This window comes from Dasypus novemcinctus, chromosome 12 (genome assembly GCF_030445035.2).
Source record: "Dasypus novemcinctus isolate mDasNov1 chromosome 12, mDasNov1.1.hap2, whole genome shotgun sequence".
NCBI lineage: Eukaryota > Metazoa > Chordata > Mammalia > Cingulata > Dasypodidae > Dasypus > Dasypus novemcinctus.
In genome coordinates, this window is record NC_080684.1 from 53,506,280 (window position 1) to 53,522,928 (window position 16,649).

The window sequence follows — 16,649 nt, forward strand, 5'->3', positions numbered from 1 at the left end:
TTTTTTTTGTTTTGTTTTTTGTGTTTTTTTTTAAGATTTATTTATTTATTTTAATCCCCACCACCACCACCACCGGTTGTCTGTTCTCTGTGTCTATTTGCTGCGTGTTCTTTGTCCGCTTCTGTTGTCGTCAGCGGCACGGGAAGTGTGGGCGGCGCCATTCCTGGGCAGGCTGCACTTTCTTTCGCTCTGGGCGGCTCTCCTTGCGTGTGGGGCTCCCCTATGCCAGGACACCCCTGCGTGGCGCAGCACTCCTTGCGCGCATCAGCACTGCACGTGGGCCACCTCCACACGGGTCAAGGAGGCCCAGGGTTTGAACCGCGGACCTCACATGTGGTAGACGGACGCCCTAACCACTGGGCCAAGTCCGTTTCCCCCTAAATTGTTTTGACAAAATCTTAAATGGCTATTTTGTCCAGTAAGTTTTCATCATTCAAGGAATAGATTTTCACTTTGGGTTGTCCAGTACCCTCATTTTCTCTGTTTTCTTTTCTCTATGGCCATTTCTATTGCTAGAACTTAAGCTTTATAAGGGCTGGGACCATGGGTCTGGCTTATTCACAGCTTATACATATTAAATAATCAGCTTTTATTTAAATGAAGTTTTGATTAATTAATTAAGGAGAAAGCAAAACATGTAAAAGGACCTTCTTATACATGTTGACAACTTTAGGGAAAAAACAAGAGTCAATATTTAAATTAATAATTAATTAATTATTAATATTAAAAATATGAGTCAATATTTTTAAAGATTATTTTCAGTAAATTTCAGACTCAGGGTTTTTCTTCTTATTTACATCCTTCTCACCTCCCTTTCTCTACGACAACTAATAAAGAATACTTAGTCCTGCTTCCCCTATATTTCTAAGCTATGCATTTCCTATTGTTTTCTCTTTAATTTCCTTATAATATCCTAAGATGAAAACTCTCCCCTCCTCCCCAACATACACCTTAACTTTAGAATTCAAATTGAATCAATAAATAATTCATTTCCCTAAGGACTTTAATACAGTTCCTCCCTCAGTACCCAACTCATTCATAGTAACCCCTCTTTCTTCATAAAGTGAATGCTAATTCTGTTCAAAGGCCAGTTTTTCAAACAATAATTAAGAAAAATCAGGAAAATTGTGGAGGGGGACTATTATTCTTAAATGCTATTTTTATATATCATCTTATTTTTATCTCTCTGGAAACCCCAGGAAGTATGTTGACCATGGAATCACAGAATTTCCGAAAGAGAGAGAACTTTAAAGGCTATTCATTTTGTTTTTTCATTCTGTTTTGGACTCCTGGCTGACTTACTGAATTTAAAAGCAAGACCTCTTCCCCATATGTAATTCTGTGTTACAAGCAATTGATATTTTGAAGACATCATTGGCCATTTAGAGACACAAAGGGATAGTATTCCTAGAACCTGGAAGACTGACCAACTCTGTTTGATTTATTCATTTTTTTTCAGGCTAACTTTTTTAAGCCCCTTTAGCATAGCATTTTGATTGTACCTTTATTATGTCACTGATTTGCTTTTTATTAAACTTACCTATGTTTAAGTTTATAGTCTCTTCTAGAGTATAAGCTCTTTGGAATATCAATGTTATTATAATTATAACAGCAACAATAGTAACTTACCCTGTGCCAAGTACTCTTCAAAGTATTTTACACCCATTAGTTCACTGAATCCTCTGAACAACCCCATAAAAGGTAGACATTATTATTATTCCCAGTTCACAGATAATAAACTAACATACATAAAAAATAAGAAACTTACCCAAGATAATCAAGTTGATAAGTGTTAGAGCTAAGATTCAAACCCAGGCCAAAATAAGATTCAAATCACATTTAAAGCCACACTTTGAATTGTGCATGGTTCTTTGGTGTTTTTTTTTTCACCACAGTACCTCAAGAAAAACAGCAGCTTGCACAGGCTGAGCACTTGAAAATGCTGTTTAAACTGATAGCTTTATAGGTATGTGTGTGTGTTTATGTGTGTGTGTACGTGTATGTGTATGTATATGTGAATAAAGAGATAGCACAAGAGAGTGAGAAAGGACTATCTACTGAAGAGGGGACATAGATTGAGTATGCAAGTTTTTATTTCCTACCTTCATATGTTCTCTGTGAAAAAATTATCCTCAGAATTCTCAGGTATAGAACTTCACCAATCTAGCATTTCTCAATAAGTACTAATCTTTGGTTGTTATTTTCACATATAAATATATATATTTAAGTACCCTGTTTTATATACTGTTTTACTTGAACTAACAAATGACCATCCATACAACTAGATATAGATGTTTAGATATCTGTCATTATATACGTTTGGATATATAATTTATAATGACAATTAGGGCACTCTTCTGGAAGTTTGGTTGTTCATTCAGTTCATTCAGATCATCTCTACACTTTATCTCTTTATTCATTAAATAGGAAACTCCTGCTGATACTGTGACTAAAACAACAACCACAAAACTCAACCCTAAAAAGTCTCTATTAATAAGGTCAAATTACCTTTTAGCTCTAGTTATCCGATTGATTGTTTTCCTAGTTTATTCCCTTTAACTGTGTTGTAAACCACATGGACAGTCATGGTTCATCCCTCATACATCCTTGGGGCTAACAAAGGTGACATAGTTCAAAATTGTGCAAGAATCAATAATACCTTAGAGATATTATTCACTGATTTAACGTTCAAAAAATTGTAACTCTGGATAAAATAACTTTCTGGAGCCCATATTTAAGAAGAAGAAAAACCATCATGATCAACGGTCTTTCTCCCTCCTGGGATTCTGGAATACTTACTACCTATGTGCCACATGCTTGGACACATTCAGGGCTCATTCATTATTCATTAGTTTTTATGGTCCTCCAAGTTCACCAGACAGGCACAGGCCAAACATCCTATGAGGAGAAGAAGAGCAATTTTCCTTCACAAAAACAAAAACCGGTCAGAGTGTCATGAGACTGTGCTATGTAAAGAGCAGAGCACAGTATCCAGAGCCAGAAGCCCTAGGCTCAAGCCCTGGCTCTACCATTGAACCAGCTGATAGTTCACTTACCCTCTGGGCCCCAGGGCATAGCAGTGAGAGTGGCTCTGCTTGTCTTTTGAGATGTTTCTGAAGAAAAATGAAATGATGGAAGAAGTGTAAATGATAATTCATATATTGGGCTATATTAGTAAACTGGACACTCCCTCCAGAATATTCCAACCCCCTTCTTGCCTATTTCCTGAGCTTGATTTTACACTAGTCCCAAGTATACAGAATTTGTGAAGAAAAAGCTGTTGCCATCTCAGCTTTAATGGATATAGGCAACCATTGCAGATAGTTCTTCACCAAATGTTAACATCCTGAGCAATCATTGCATTTGTCTCCGTTAGTACGTGGGGTCCTCCCCCCACTATTTATTTAGTTCTACTGGGGACTTCATGTAAATTCTTGTTATGTGGACAAATAAAATATCCTACATTTGGCCTGTCAGAGAGTGTGGTTCAAATGTTAGGAGCTAGTGGCAGGTGATGCCCATTGCTGACATCTACAAGACACATAAACGTAGACTGATAGCCTGATTAACCAGAGAAAAACAGACTGTTACCATTTTGAACTGTGTAAGTTAAAGGCCTTTATGTCAGAGTAGCATTTAAAAATCTTCCCAGATTCTAGCACTATTGGAATCAAATACTCAGTTTAGGAAGGAAACATGAGAAGCTCTGGGGAGGTCTGTTTTTAAGTTTCTATTGTTCCCAGGAACCATTTGCTCATATTATGGTTGGCCTTGAAAATTTTCTATATAAATAGCAGATATCTATTATTGCAGATGAAATTTGTAAAGAGTGATACCACCAAACATCCTGAAAGCAGTCTACACTTACTGCTTCTCTGCTTCTTCACCATGTTACTGAAAATGGTGAGCTCTGTCCTGCCTGTCTTTTGAGATTTTTCTGAAGATCAGATGAAATGACAATGAAAGAACTTTGATTAATGATAATTCACACCTTGGGCTGTGATAATGAAATGAGAACCCGTTATGCACTTGCATATTCTTCATGCTCGTTGCCCTCATTGTAGTGCTCAGCCTCCTGTCTCCACAGATCTGGCACTTGGTTATCTGTGCTACCCCCTTGAAACTCTTTCCATGGTGTTTTTTTTTTCATGGCAGTTATTTTGGTTCTCTTCCTACCTCTCTGCCTCCTCTTCTTTTTCTTCCTTAGCATTTCTTTATCCCCTATCCCTAACACCTATAAATACAGTTAAATACATTTCTATTCTTAACTTTATCCTCTCTTTTCTTGTTACTCTCCCACTTATTTATTCAACACATATTAATGGATGTAAATTGGGACCCAGACATCATTTTTAAAGCCGTATAGGTGGACTGGGACCCACTAGAATATGAGGAATCATCACCTCCAAGACAGACAGGCAGGAACTCATCAGTTGGTTGAATGTAGGGACTGAAGAGAGCTCTGAAGGTATGACTATGAGTAAAGTTCTAAGGTTAGGTGCCAGGAGCCTGGTATAGACAGTTAACAGAAGGGATTCAAGGGAAACAACTGATTTTGGAGGCACAAGGATGCTTGGTTCTGATTATACTGTATGTAAGGTGCCAGCAGGTCTCCACATGGAAATGTCAATAGCACAGCTGAAATTTGAGTCTAAAGCATGAGTCTGTTCTTGAGATAACTGTTTGGGAGTTGTTTACAAAGAGATTTTGGTTGAAGATGCTGGGGAGGATAAGGGTGTATGCTTCCCAGTGTGGTTCTCTGCCTACATCACAGTCACCTGGGCTGCTTACTTGAAAATGCAGATTCCCAAATCCTGCCACCAGAAATTCTGATTTAATAGGCCTAGGTTGGATCTGGGGATCTGAATTATTTATGGCTGTTAGGGTGATGGCAGTACACACTAAAGTTTGAGCACCACTTCAGAAAAGAAAGGTGTGAGGGTAGAAATTTGAGGTATATCCATGTTTGGAGGATGAGAATTAAAAGAGGGGCTAACAAGGGGAAGAAAGAGAAAACCATTCAGAACAGTAAGAGTGATAAGCTTGATCTGGAAGGCAATGGGAGAGTTTAATAAGAAGCAGTGGGCAACAGTTTTCTTACGGCCACTGACTCAAGTGATACAGCCATTTGTGTCCTTGTGCTTTTTCTATTTCAGGTTAGGTGCTCATGACCAACCTAGTTTTAACTAAAGAAATGGTTAAAAACCCAAGTTTTGGAGCCAAAATGTTATGCGTGGTTCAAAATTGCCTTATGTAAACTTTCTACTTAAGCATAAGCAAATAATCTCTTATAAGCTCATTTCCCCATCTATAAAAGAGGGATAGTAATGTCACTTGTTTAATGTGGTTTTTGTAAGAACTAAATAACACATGTATATAAAGTGCTTAACATAAAGACCCAGAATTTACAATTTGTTTGAAAAGCTGGTAGCTACTGGTTGTATGCCCAAAAGCTCAGTACGTGGCATATTGAAAGTACTCAAAGAAAGATTTTACTGAATTTAAATTCAATGTGTAATAAAGAAGGAATACTCTTCAGATGTTTCTGATCTGTTATATAATATTATAATCTGTTATATAATGACTAGCCGGTCATCTTTGAATAGTTAAGCCAGATCTGAAGCAACTGTAGTCCTATGCCCAGCAGTCTTTGGAAACAAGATCATATGATCAATCAATAAATATCAACTGAGCTCCCTGCTCTGTGCAGGCAATAGAATTTCTGCCTTTAGCAGCCTATCATCTAAACAGGAGGATTACATATGAAAGAGTAGAAAATGAACCTTTGTAGGCAACTCTGTATAAAATATATCCTCTAGGAGAGCTGACTATGGACTGAGATAACTAAGGAAAACGTCACAAAGAAGCTGAAAATTGAATGTATTAAAGAAATCATAGGGCTTCGTGCCCTTAAAGGAGGACCCCATTGACCTGAAAGCATTCATTTATTCAATCCTATGCTATCTGAATATTTTTTATCCTACCTAACGATGAAAACAAGATGCACCGCCAATGAATACACAGTTTAAGAAAGAAAGGAATGCGGCTGGATTTGACCAATTGAATGTGCATAATTTTTGGGGGAATAGATAACTATAGTTTTTTAAAAATAGCTACTACTTGAGGTATTTTAAGAAAGACCTTTTTTTTCTCCGATGGAAAGAAAAACATTTGAGAGACTGTCATGATCCCTGAATCTAAGCCTACTGACCTGGCTTTCGCAACCATTACCAAAGAGGTAGGCCATCAGGTTAAACTCTAGTTTCCCCTTCCAGCTTGTATGGGCATGTTACTCAAGTTACACGTAAATGGCCAGGCTTGAGCAAGTAAAATGATGATACATTTCTGCCAGCTGACACAAGATTGATAGATTACATCCGACCAGAAGTCTCATCCCGTATGTGTCCAACTCCTCGTATGACCCAGACACTTGACTCCTGCATCCATAAACCCAAAGCCAAACCTGTACGTTCAGAAGCCCCCAAGCAACCAGGGAAAATTAATCAGCTGACCTGAATTAGGAAGTCGATTTGAATTGACTATTATAGTAGTTTTCATCACCTCATTTGTCTTTTGAGAGTCACTAATTATAATATCATTATATTTTTGCTAACTTTAGAACAAGTTTTTTTGCAAATAAGAATATTTTGATACTTCAAGTGAGTAATTTTCAGAAAGTTTACAGTTAAGTACTAGTTTAACTAGAATTATTCAGAGGAATTTTAACTCAGAAGAGTGAACATTTTTCGGAAATAATATTAGTGAAATCACCCTTGGAAGATCACAGAGAGGAAAATAGTACCAGAAAACAGGAAGTAGTCAAGTGTCATCCAGATCTTCAGAATGAGGCTAAGGGGAAACTACTACCATTAAGCCTGATATTAGCTCTTATCAGATTTTTAGAACACATTAATTTAGCATTTATAGACTGTGGGCTCTCTAGTTGTCATGTGCTTTGTAAAAGTTGGAAAATAAAGTAATTTCTAGGAACCAGAACGAATTCACTACGAAGTCTGAAATGTCTTCCTTTAAATCACAAGGATTATTATAGCCAAGTTCACTCGGCTCTCATTATCTAAGTAACACTGTTGTTAGCCAGCTTTCTTGCCCCATAAGAAGATTACATTGAAATGAAATCAGGAAAGTGACAATGTCATTTACTTTACACAAAAACTTCCTGAGCCTCAGTGTCTTCATCTATAAAATGGAGACAATAATAATCCTTGACCTATTGCCCAGGCACAAAGCATTGGAAAGTGCTTTTAAATATTAGAGATACGTTGTAAAAAAACAAAACAAAACAAAACCTTACGATAAACAAGAGGAACTTTTGTTTTTATTTTTGTTTTTTTTAATATAGAAGAAAAAGGGAGTGGTCAGGAAATGGAAGTATAATATAAAAAACAAATTTGGGGCAAAAAAGATGTTAGTCAAAGAATTCTATCATTCAAAAAATTAAGTGAAATGAGGGCCTAGGGCAGTTAAGGAACTTGTGTTAAGTCTCATAGCTAGTTAATGGTGGGAAGCAAGAAAACCAAAATCAGGAAAAAAACTGAAAACTAGAGGACCAGGGTTCACCCAGCAAGTGACCTGGGAGATCTGATAGAACTAGCCAGGCCCCTCTCTTTTCACTGAAAATGCTAGTTTGACCTTGGGATTGGGCTGGGCCCACACATGTACTTTGGTTCCCTGACCGCAGTTTCCCCCGGGGTCCCAAACAGGGACAAGCACCCCTACCGACTCTCCGTGCTCATGCCATTTTATCCACACACCTCTCCCTCTCCAGGCCACAGCCCAAAGAGGAGAAATCAGGACCAAATCTGACCATTTTGCCCTCATCCCTCCATTTAACAAAATGAAGCTATAAAAAAAACTCCAAATAGACACCAAGAACAGACAACCAGGGGAGGGGGGGAAATTAAATAAATAAAAATAAATCTTTAAAAAAAAAAAAAACTCCAAATCAAGTAAAAGTAATGACTATATATCATATTACTTTAGAGATTCAAAGAAATACATTCCCCAAAATATTTTAGCTGGTTACTACAGAAGCAAAACATCTCTTGATCTGTTTTATTTGAAGGAGAATGTGTCTATTGTTAGTTAGCATTTTTTTCTCTTTTTATGGCAATTAAATTAGTGAAAGTAACAATGGTGGGACATTGAGAGTCATTTATGGAGCAGTGTCTTTAAGTATAAAAAAAAAAGTCACCTGTCACAGATAATAATGAAGAGGTACTTCTATGAAATAATAATTTTAGATATAGAGAAAACAAACAAACTCTAAGCCAAATGATATATGGGTCTCTAGGATTGTAAAATAGCTGCCCAGAGATCTGTTAGTTCAAACCATCACTGGAAGGATTTGTGTGCAGCTCTTACTATTTGTGTATTTATTTAAATGTCCTTTTTTCCTATCATTTTTATACATTTAATTTTTTTAAGAAATTACTAAAATCATCTCATGTGGTAAAGAAATAAGAGGAGAAATATGCAGTGATTTTCTTGATTTGATGTGTTTGTCAATAAAATAGCTTTGCCACCAGCCAAACAAACAGCAAATAGTATAGCATAAATTCTTAGGCTTGAAAAGCGGATGTGGCTCAACTGATAGAGCGTCCATCTACCATATGGAAGGTCCAAGTTTTGATACCCAGGGCCTCCTGGCCCATGTGATGAGCTGGCCCATGCGCAGTGCTGCCACGCACAAGTACCGTGCCAAGCAGGGCTGCCCCCTGCATAGGGATGCCCCACGCACAAGAAGTGCTCCCCATGAGGAAAGCCACCCCACGGGAAGAAAGCACAACCCACCCAGGAGTAGCACTGCACACACAGAGAGCTGATGCAGCAAGATGACGCAACAGAAAGAGACACAGAATCCTGGTGCTGCCTGACAAGAACACAAGCGGACACAGAAGAACACATAACGAATGGACACAGAAAGCAGACAACCGGGGGAAAGGGAGAGAAATAAATAAAATGAATCTTTAAAAATAAATAAAATTCTTAGGCTTTAAAAAACAGACCCCCCTGATAACACAAGTCAATGGTCCCACAGATTGTCTCTTGGTACAGACTCAGGGGCACTGAAAGTCCTTACCTAGAAAAGAAAAACAAGCCATGTGATGTGATCTGTTTCAGGAAATGTAACAGAAAGGTGTTTATTTTAACAACAACTTAAACTAATTAAGATAAATTAGCTTTTACTTTCTCCTTTTTGTTTCTGTCAATGACTTAGAAACAATCAGGCTTATAAATGATCCTATAGCAACAGCTATTATTTGATAAACACCTATTTTAAGGCTATGTCCTAGAGCTCAAAAACATACTTTTGAAGCCATGGCTCAGCATTTCAAAGACTGGAATGGCTTTGCAAATATGATTTCCTGAGGCCAGTGTCTGGGCAGGTGTGATACAACCTTCTGTTTTCTCCAGAAATGAAGGCTTGACTAGACATGCCAGCTAAATAATCCTTCAATCATTGACTTGTTTGCAGAGGATGGCACAGAGGTCCATATTGATTCCGTTTTTCATTCAAACCAATCTCAGGTCTACAAGGTCATCCAGGGGCTCAGGTTCCTTCTTTCTTTTCGACAATCTAGTTTGACCTTCTGTGGAGTGTTCTCCACATAAGAATCATTGGAACTGTCACACAAGCACCACTTCTGCAGGAAGAGGGAAGGAAGGAAATGGAGAACAAGCCACTTCCTTTTAAGGAGGTGACAAAGTAGTTTTACATGTCACTTTTGATCACAGTCCATTGGCCAAATTTAGTCACATGTTTAGATGTAGGGAAGACTGAAAAGTATAGTCTCTAGCTGGTGGCCATAGTCTCTGAAACTCCAGGAAGGAGGGATTATTCTAGAAGAAGAATAGATACTGGAGGATGGTTAAAAGTCTCTACTAAAATGTTTTGGACTCTGAGCAAAGCCCTATAATGCACAGGAAGGGAATCCCCAAGTTCAAGGAATTTCCCGTCTTTTACGTGTGCTAGAACAGGTAGACACTATGCAACCAGGTAGACTATAAAATCCATAAGAGAGGTACAAAGTCTGTCAAAGTGATGAAAAGTAGAAGGTTTGTCCATCACTTTGGAAGGCTCAGAAATGAGTTGATTTTGAGAGAGAAGGGAGACAGGAGTGGAAGAAGAGTTTTTTAGATGGGAAAGTGGAGCGCTTGTCTAAGAAAAGTAGGCATCGTGGTCAGGATTAGCTATAGCATAGAGTGTGGATCAGGGAATTATAGAGCTTATTTTCTTTTCAGCCTAGCATGGAAACTGATGGAGGGTTTTTTAAAAAGGCAGTGATATGATCATGGCTGGCTTTAAGAAGACCATCAGGGAAGCGGACTTGGCCCAATGGATAGGGTGTCCGTCTACCACATGGGAGATCTGCGGTTCAAACCCTGGGCCTCCTTGACCCGTGTGGAGCTGGCCCATGCGCAGTGCTGATGAGCACAAGGAGTGCCCTGCCACGCAGGGGTGTCCCCCGTGTGGGGGAGCCCCACGTTCAAGGAGTGCGCCCCGTAAGGAGAGCCTCCCAGAGCGAAAGAAAGTGCAGCCTGTCCAAGAACAGCACCGCACACTCGGAAAGCTGACACAACAAGATGACGCAATAAAAAGAGACACAGATTCCCGGTGCCGCTGATATGGATAGAAGCAGTCACAGAAGAACACACAGTGAATGGACACAGAGAGCAGACAACTGCGGGGGGGGGGGGGGGGGGGGAGGGGAAGGGGGAAGGGAGAAGGGGGAGGAGGGAAGGAGAGGGGGAGGGAGGAGAGGGGGAGGGGGAGAAATAAAAATAATAATAATAATGAAAAGAAGACCATCAGTTGTGTACAATAAACAAGTAGGAGAAGGGAAAGACTGAATGTGAGGAGGTCAGCTGGAAGGCTGATGGAATAGTCTAACAAGGATTTTCTGGTAAGAGAACTTTGTAGGAAATCTAGAGATAAAACAGCTCTGAAATCACCCTGGCCAAATATTTAGCTGGATTGCATGATATTAGCACATATTTATTGAATGCCTACTATGCTCTAGACTGGTGGCTTTCAAATTTTTCTGACCACGTACAGGAAGAAAGTTATTTTCTCCCCCAACCCAGTTCTCCCAATATATTTGGAAACAAAAGTTTCATAAAAACAGTTCTTCAGCCAATGCATTCTGCTATTTTTCTATTCTTTTTTTTTTTTCCTAATTCTATCCAGAGCCACAAAATTTATTTATAGTTTGAAAAAACTCTGCTTTAGGCACTATAAGGAAGGAGGAGTACAGTACATGAGCTTATCCTAGTCATAAAAAAGATTATATCTGTTAAGGGAAGGAAAAACAGGCACAAATACTAGACAAGGCAGGAAAATCAAGGAGTTGAGGAGTTGGAAGGGACTTAAGAATCCATCTTAACCATTTTGTGCAATAACTGAGGAAATGAAGCTCAGAAATATCAAGTAACTTACTTAACAGTACACAGCAAGCTAGTGGCAGACCTAAGCAGCAGAGCCTCTTGGAGAGTTCTGAATCTCCTCTTGGAACACTTTAAAGTAGGAAGAGCAGGATTGCAAAAATTGTGCTATATTTTAATTTTAATTAAAGTTAATTTGGATTGAGTAAATAATGCTTTTAATACACATACACACAAATGCTATTCAGAAGTTCAATTCATAAGATAAATGCAGTATCCATTTTTAAATATTCATTTACGGCATACTATAGGTGGTATGGACTGGCAGTGGGATACAGATTTGAAGTTGTATCAAAAACATCTTTCAGTCCCTGTCAGTGTATATCTGACTGAAATCTCTCTCATTTGGAGATATCAAGTATAAATTTGAAGCTGTTAGACCCTGTGTGAATAAACACTGGCCCATTGGATCAACTCCACCTTGATCCCCAAATCCCCCTCTCCATCAAGAAAACCCTGGGGTGTCTTGACGCCCAGCCCTACCCAGCATTCTTAGATATGATCAGCTCATTAAAAGGTTCTGTGCTCTTCTGAGTCACCCAGTTGTTCTTGGGTTTTCTGTTTTATGGAACCATCTAACATCCGAGGTTATGGCTTTGATATGGCTGCTGAAAAAGTACTGAACCACTTGTTTCAGGTGCCACACCTTGTTGTTGATCTTTTTCCATATGTTCTCAGCTGGACTTTTCCCACTTAGAAAAATATCATAAAGTGAACTTTGTTAATTTTACCAGGTAATGATGTCAAAATGTTCCATTTAATAACCCATGTTAATGTCTTCAATACTAAACTCTCTAATAATTGTGTTTAATTTTTTAAGGCCTTGCTCAATTAAAATGTGTTTAATTAAGCTACTCCACTCTTTTCTAGTAGAGTTTAGAAAAGATTGATTGTGCTTGTCCCCATTCTTATTTGCCAAATTTAATAAGAAAGTTGGGTATTTCATGGTATAATTGCAGAAGTATTTTTATGTTTGATTATCCAATTTATTTGTGCTTGTAAAAGATTATGATTTTGCAAATTATTATGTTTCTAGCTTTTGTTTAAAATTTTTTAAAAGGACAGTTTATGTGTGTTTATATATACTATATATATATATACCAGTATAGGCTATTAGATCATTTATTGCAAAACAGGTAATTTACTGTACTTTTCTTAGGCACGTCTTCTGCCAGCATTTTGGTTAGAAATTTATAGAAATTTTTCATAAAATTTTATAACAAAACAAAGTTCTTTACAGTTGCTTCTGGCAGTTGTGGTTTGAATATAATTGTATAGCAATTTTTAGCAGCTAAATGAATTCCACATGAAGAGAGATATGCTCACTCTTTCTCCTCTCTCTCTAACCCCACAGACGTCTTGCTGGAAATGCTTTGACATACATTCCCAAGGGAGCTTTTGCTGGCCTTTACAGTCTTAAAGTTCTGTAAGTAAACCCAAGGTTATTGGATGTATTTCTGTTTTTAGAGTCAAGTGGATGCTAATTAGCTTGTAAAGACTGAATCCCTCTAATAAACTATTTAGATCAATGGGGTAATTCTTCTAAACTCAAGTCCACCTTCCCTGGCACCATCGAACTATATTACACTTGGCTGCATTTATGTGAAAAAAACCTCATCTATACTTTTCTAATTTTAATATCTAAAATTGTTTGCCTCAAATAACTAACTTATCAACTCAAACTTTTAAAAAAGTATTTCTCTTTCCCTTTGTGTTGTGAAACGGGGGAGAGTGTCTTGAAACATTCTGGTTACTGGGTAAATCACCACGATGTTAACATAATGAGATCACAAATTCAAACCATTTTTGAAGTTTGTTTCCCTATGATAGATGCTGTGATAGTTTGAATTTTGTGACTCCCCGAAAAAGATTATGTTCTTAAACTAATCCATTCCTGTAGGTGTAGGGCCCTTTGATTGAATTAAATTCATTTAAGGGGCTTTTGATCAGATTACTTGATAAGATCACTTCAGGGCTTTTGGAGTAAGTTGGTGAGGTGTGAGCCAGCTTGGGTCTCTGCCCTGTGGCTGGGTCTGATATAAATGGAGACACAGAGAAAGATACAGAAAGAGGAAGCCACCATTTTGATCCTGCCATGGAAGAGAGGCCTGTAGGAAAACAGACGAGTCCCAAGAGGCTGAGAGGTCCCAGAGTCTGGAATCAGCAGAGCACAGAGGCATGGAAAGAATCCCCCGAGGAGCTGGGTCCACAGAGCAGCTCAAAGCTGAGGAGATGAGCCCTGCCACGTGTAGCTGAACTACAGATGATGGTGGGCCTTGAGAGGAAGGTAGGGACCTCAGCATAAATCACCTGCCATCTTGCTTCCCCATGTGACAGGACACTAGGATCACCAGCAGCTGACTTTGGTGAGAAAGCATCTCTGATGATGCCATGATTTGGACATTTCATGGTCTCAGAACTGTAACCTTTTACCCTAATAAATTTCCCATTACAAAAGCCAACATATTTTTGGTACTTTGTATCAGCAGTCCTTCTGCAAACTAAAACAGATGCACTGAATAAGGATCAGTGCATATATGTGGAGAAACCTAGTAGAGAGTAGATATTTGTGTAGTTGCTTAATAAGGAAATATTGATTCATTGAGAATTGTAGAAGTAGATTTCGTATTACTTAATGACCAACTTCCCTATTTGTTTATCAGAAAATTCATTATTTTTTAATACCTCCTTCTTCTAGTATTGATGGCTTAGTTTTCTTTGGGTTTATTCTATGTAGGAAGAAAAAAGATACCCAGATAGAGAAAACAGATAATGCAAGTTGAAAGTCATACTTTCAGTGAAAATTTTATCCCAGAGAAAATGTCTTGATATTATTTCTTTTCTTGAAGATAAAAGTAATTAACTCTAAAAAGGCATTTGATATATTTCTGCTTAATGAAAATTGCATTTCAGTGACCTTAAGGAAGTATAGGCTGTAAAAAAGCATTTAATTAAATGTAATATTTTGTTAATAGTTAAATTCAGTAGCAGAACCACTTGTCCGGTCTACTTAGGCAATTGGGTTTGGTGTGTTCTCCTTTGGGTTATTTTTGCTGTTGGTTAGACATATTTTTAAGTTGTCCTGTTGCCAAATATTCATTCACTATGTGGCACAATTCTGATTTGTAGCACCACCTCCAAAACACCTATATCTCCATGAACCCAACAAAAATATTGGAACCCCTCAGAAATACATCATGTAAATCAGCTTAGATCAGAGAATTAAGATAATGCTTTCCCTATGTTGAACTATGTACCACTAAGTATTTTGGATACTTACTAAATAAATTATACTGAAATCAATTTTTTATTTCACTTAACAAAATATATATTGGATATATACTTTGAGCTAGAATGAGTGTAAGTATGTGCATATATGCATGTATCTGTGTCTGAGTGCAAGGATATCTTAAGTTATAATTATATATGAATTATGAATATATAATATGGATACATATATGATATAGAATCTGAATACATATGATTACATATAAACTATCAATATAAACATATAAACAATAACATTGTTATTCTAATTGTTTTAAATCCTTTAATACTTATACTTGATTTACTCAAGTTTTGTATGAATTTTTCTATCATAACATTCTGAAAATGTCTCATTATACCATTATACATTTCTAATTGTATCATATTACTATTGGTTGTTTCCCACAATATACTAAATCTACATGAAATTAGAGATGTCTCTCTAGGTCACTGGTCTATCCCCAGCTCCTAGAAAAGTACATGACCCATGGTAGACATGTATCAAATATTTGTTGAATGATTGATCCAGACGGATGACACAGAGAAAACAAAGGCTTGTCAACTTTTTCCTCATTTTGTCTATTGCAGACTTACTACTGTATGTTTACTAATGAATTTTTTATTTTACGCTAAACAAAAAATTGAGCCTTCATATCTGATATGGGCTTCTCCCCATATGCAAGTTTTATTTACCCAGAATGGTTCTTCTCATACATGCTTTGCTGCTTCCCATGGTGCGTTTTGCCTGAACATTTCAGAAAGCATTGGATTAATATGACTTAAAAATGAAAATCATAGACTTCTCTGTTGCTTACCATTTCAATGTACCCTTTCTACCAGAAAAAAAAAAAAAAAAGAAATGCAGTATTTAGACAGAAGGGTTCTAAAAGCAATGTGTTTCCTATATTCTGTATAGGCTGAAGTTGAGCAAAAGTTTGATAATGGTAACGCTCAAAGGGGACTTTAAACAAATAATTGCTGGAGATACACAGACCAGTGAACATGGCCCATGCCAGTGTAGCTTATAATCTAGTAGTCGATAAACAGATCACCTCTGAATCCTGTGGGAAATGTGTCTTAGAAATGTGTGGATGGCACTGTGAAACTTTAGAGGATAGCAGTATTCATTCCAGTCTGTTGGTTCAGAATTGATTTCCAAGGAGAGATGTTTTCCCAAAGAGCTGAATCTTGAGACAACTACGAATTGGCCAGCCAAATAAAGTGGCTGAGAATGCTGCAGACCTAGGGGTAAAATGCAGAGACACAGAGGCAGGAAATACCTGGATCCAGTGCAACCCCTATCAAGTTGATACAACAGTACTCAGGAGGAGGTGGCCTGAAGAGAGGGTGTGGGTCCTGGTCTCAGGGATCATGTGCGCCATGACAAGATACTTTAGTTGTGATGTTCCAGGCACAAAAAGGTGACAAGTAAGGGATGCAAGCCAGGGAATGGCATGTTAAGATTTTCCAGTTAAGTCAGATCACTGTCAATATCTGGAGTTCAAGAGGGGCAAACCAGGAAACGGACTTTGGCCCAGTGGTTAGGGCGTCCGTCTACCACACGGGAGGTCCGCGGTTCAAGCCCCGGGCCTCCTTGACTGGCCCATGCGCAGCGCTAATGCGCGCAAGGAGTGCCTTGCCATGCAGGGGTGTCCCCGCCGTAGGGGAGCCCCACACGCAAGGAGTGCACCCATAAGGAGAGGCGCCCAGCGCGAAGGAGGGAGCAGCCTGCCGAGGAATGGCGCCGCCCACACTTCCCGTGCCACTGACAACAGAAGCGGACAGAGAAACAAGACGCAGCAAAAAGACACAGAAAACAGACAACCGGGGGAGGGGAGGGGAATTAAATAAAATAAAAAATAAATCTTTAAAAAAAAAAAAAGTACTTTAAAAAAAAAAAAAAAAAAGGAGGGGCAAAC

General features: G+C 38.2%; 1 protein-coding gene across 1 annotated transcript in view; it reads left to right on the top strand.

Moving 5' to 3' along the window:
* LGR5 (leucine rich repeat containing G protein-coupled receptor 5) overlaps nucleotides 1-16,649 on the top strand; it is a 129,053-nt gene that overhangs the window by 62,923 nt on the left and 49,481 nt on the right. Inside the window, exon 3 of the mRNA XM_058308427.2 lies at nucleotides 12,818-12,889. Coding sequence (XP_058164410.1) covers nucleotides 12,818-12,889 — 72 coding nt within the window. The remainder of the gene's footprint in view (nucleotides 1-12,817; nucleotides 12,890-16,649) is intronic.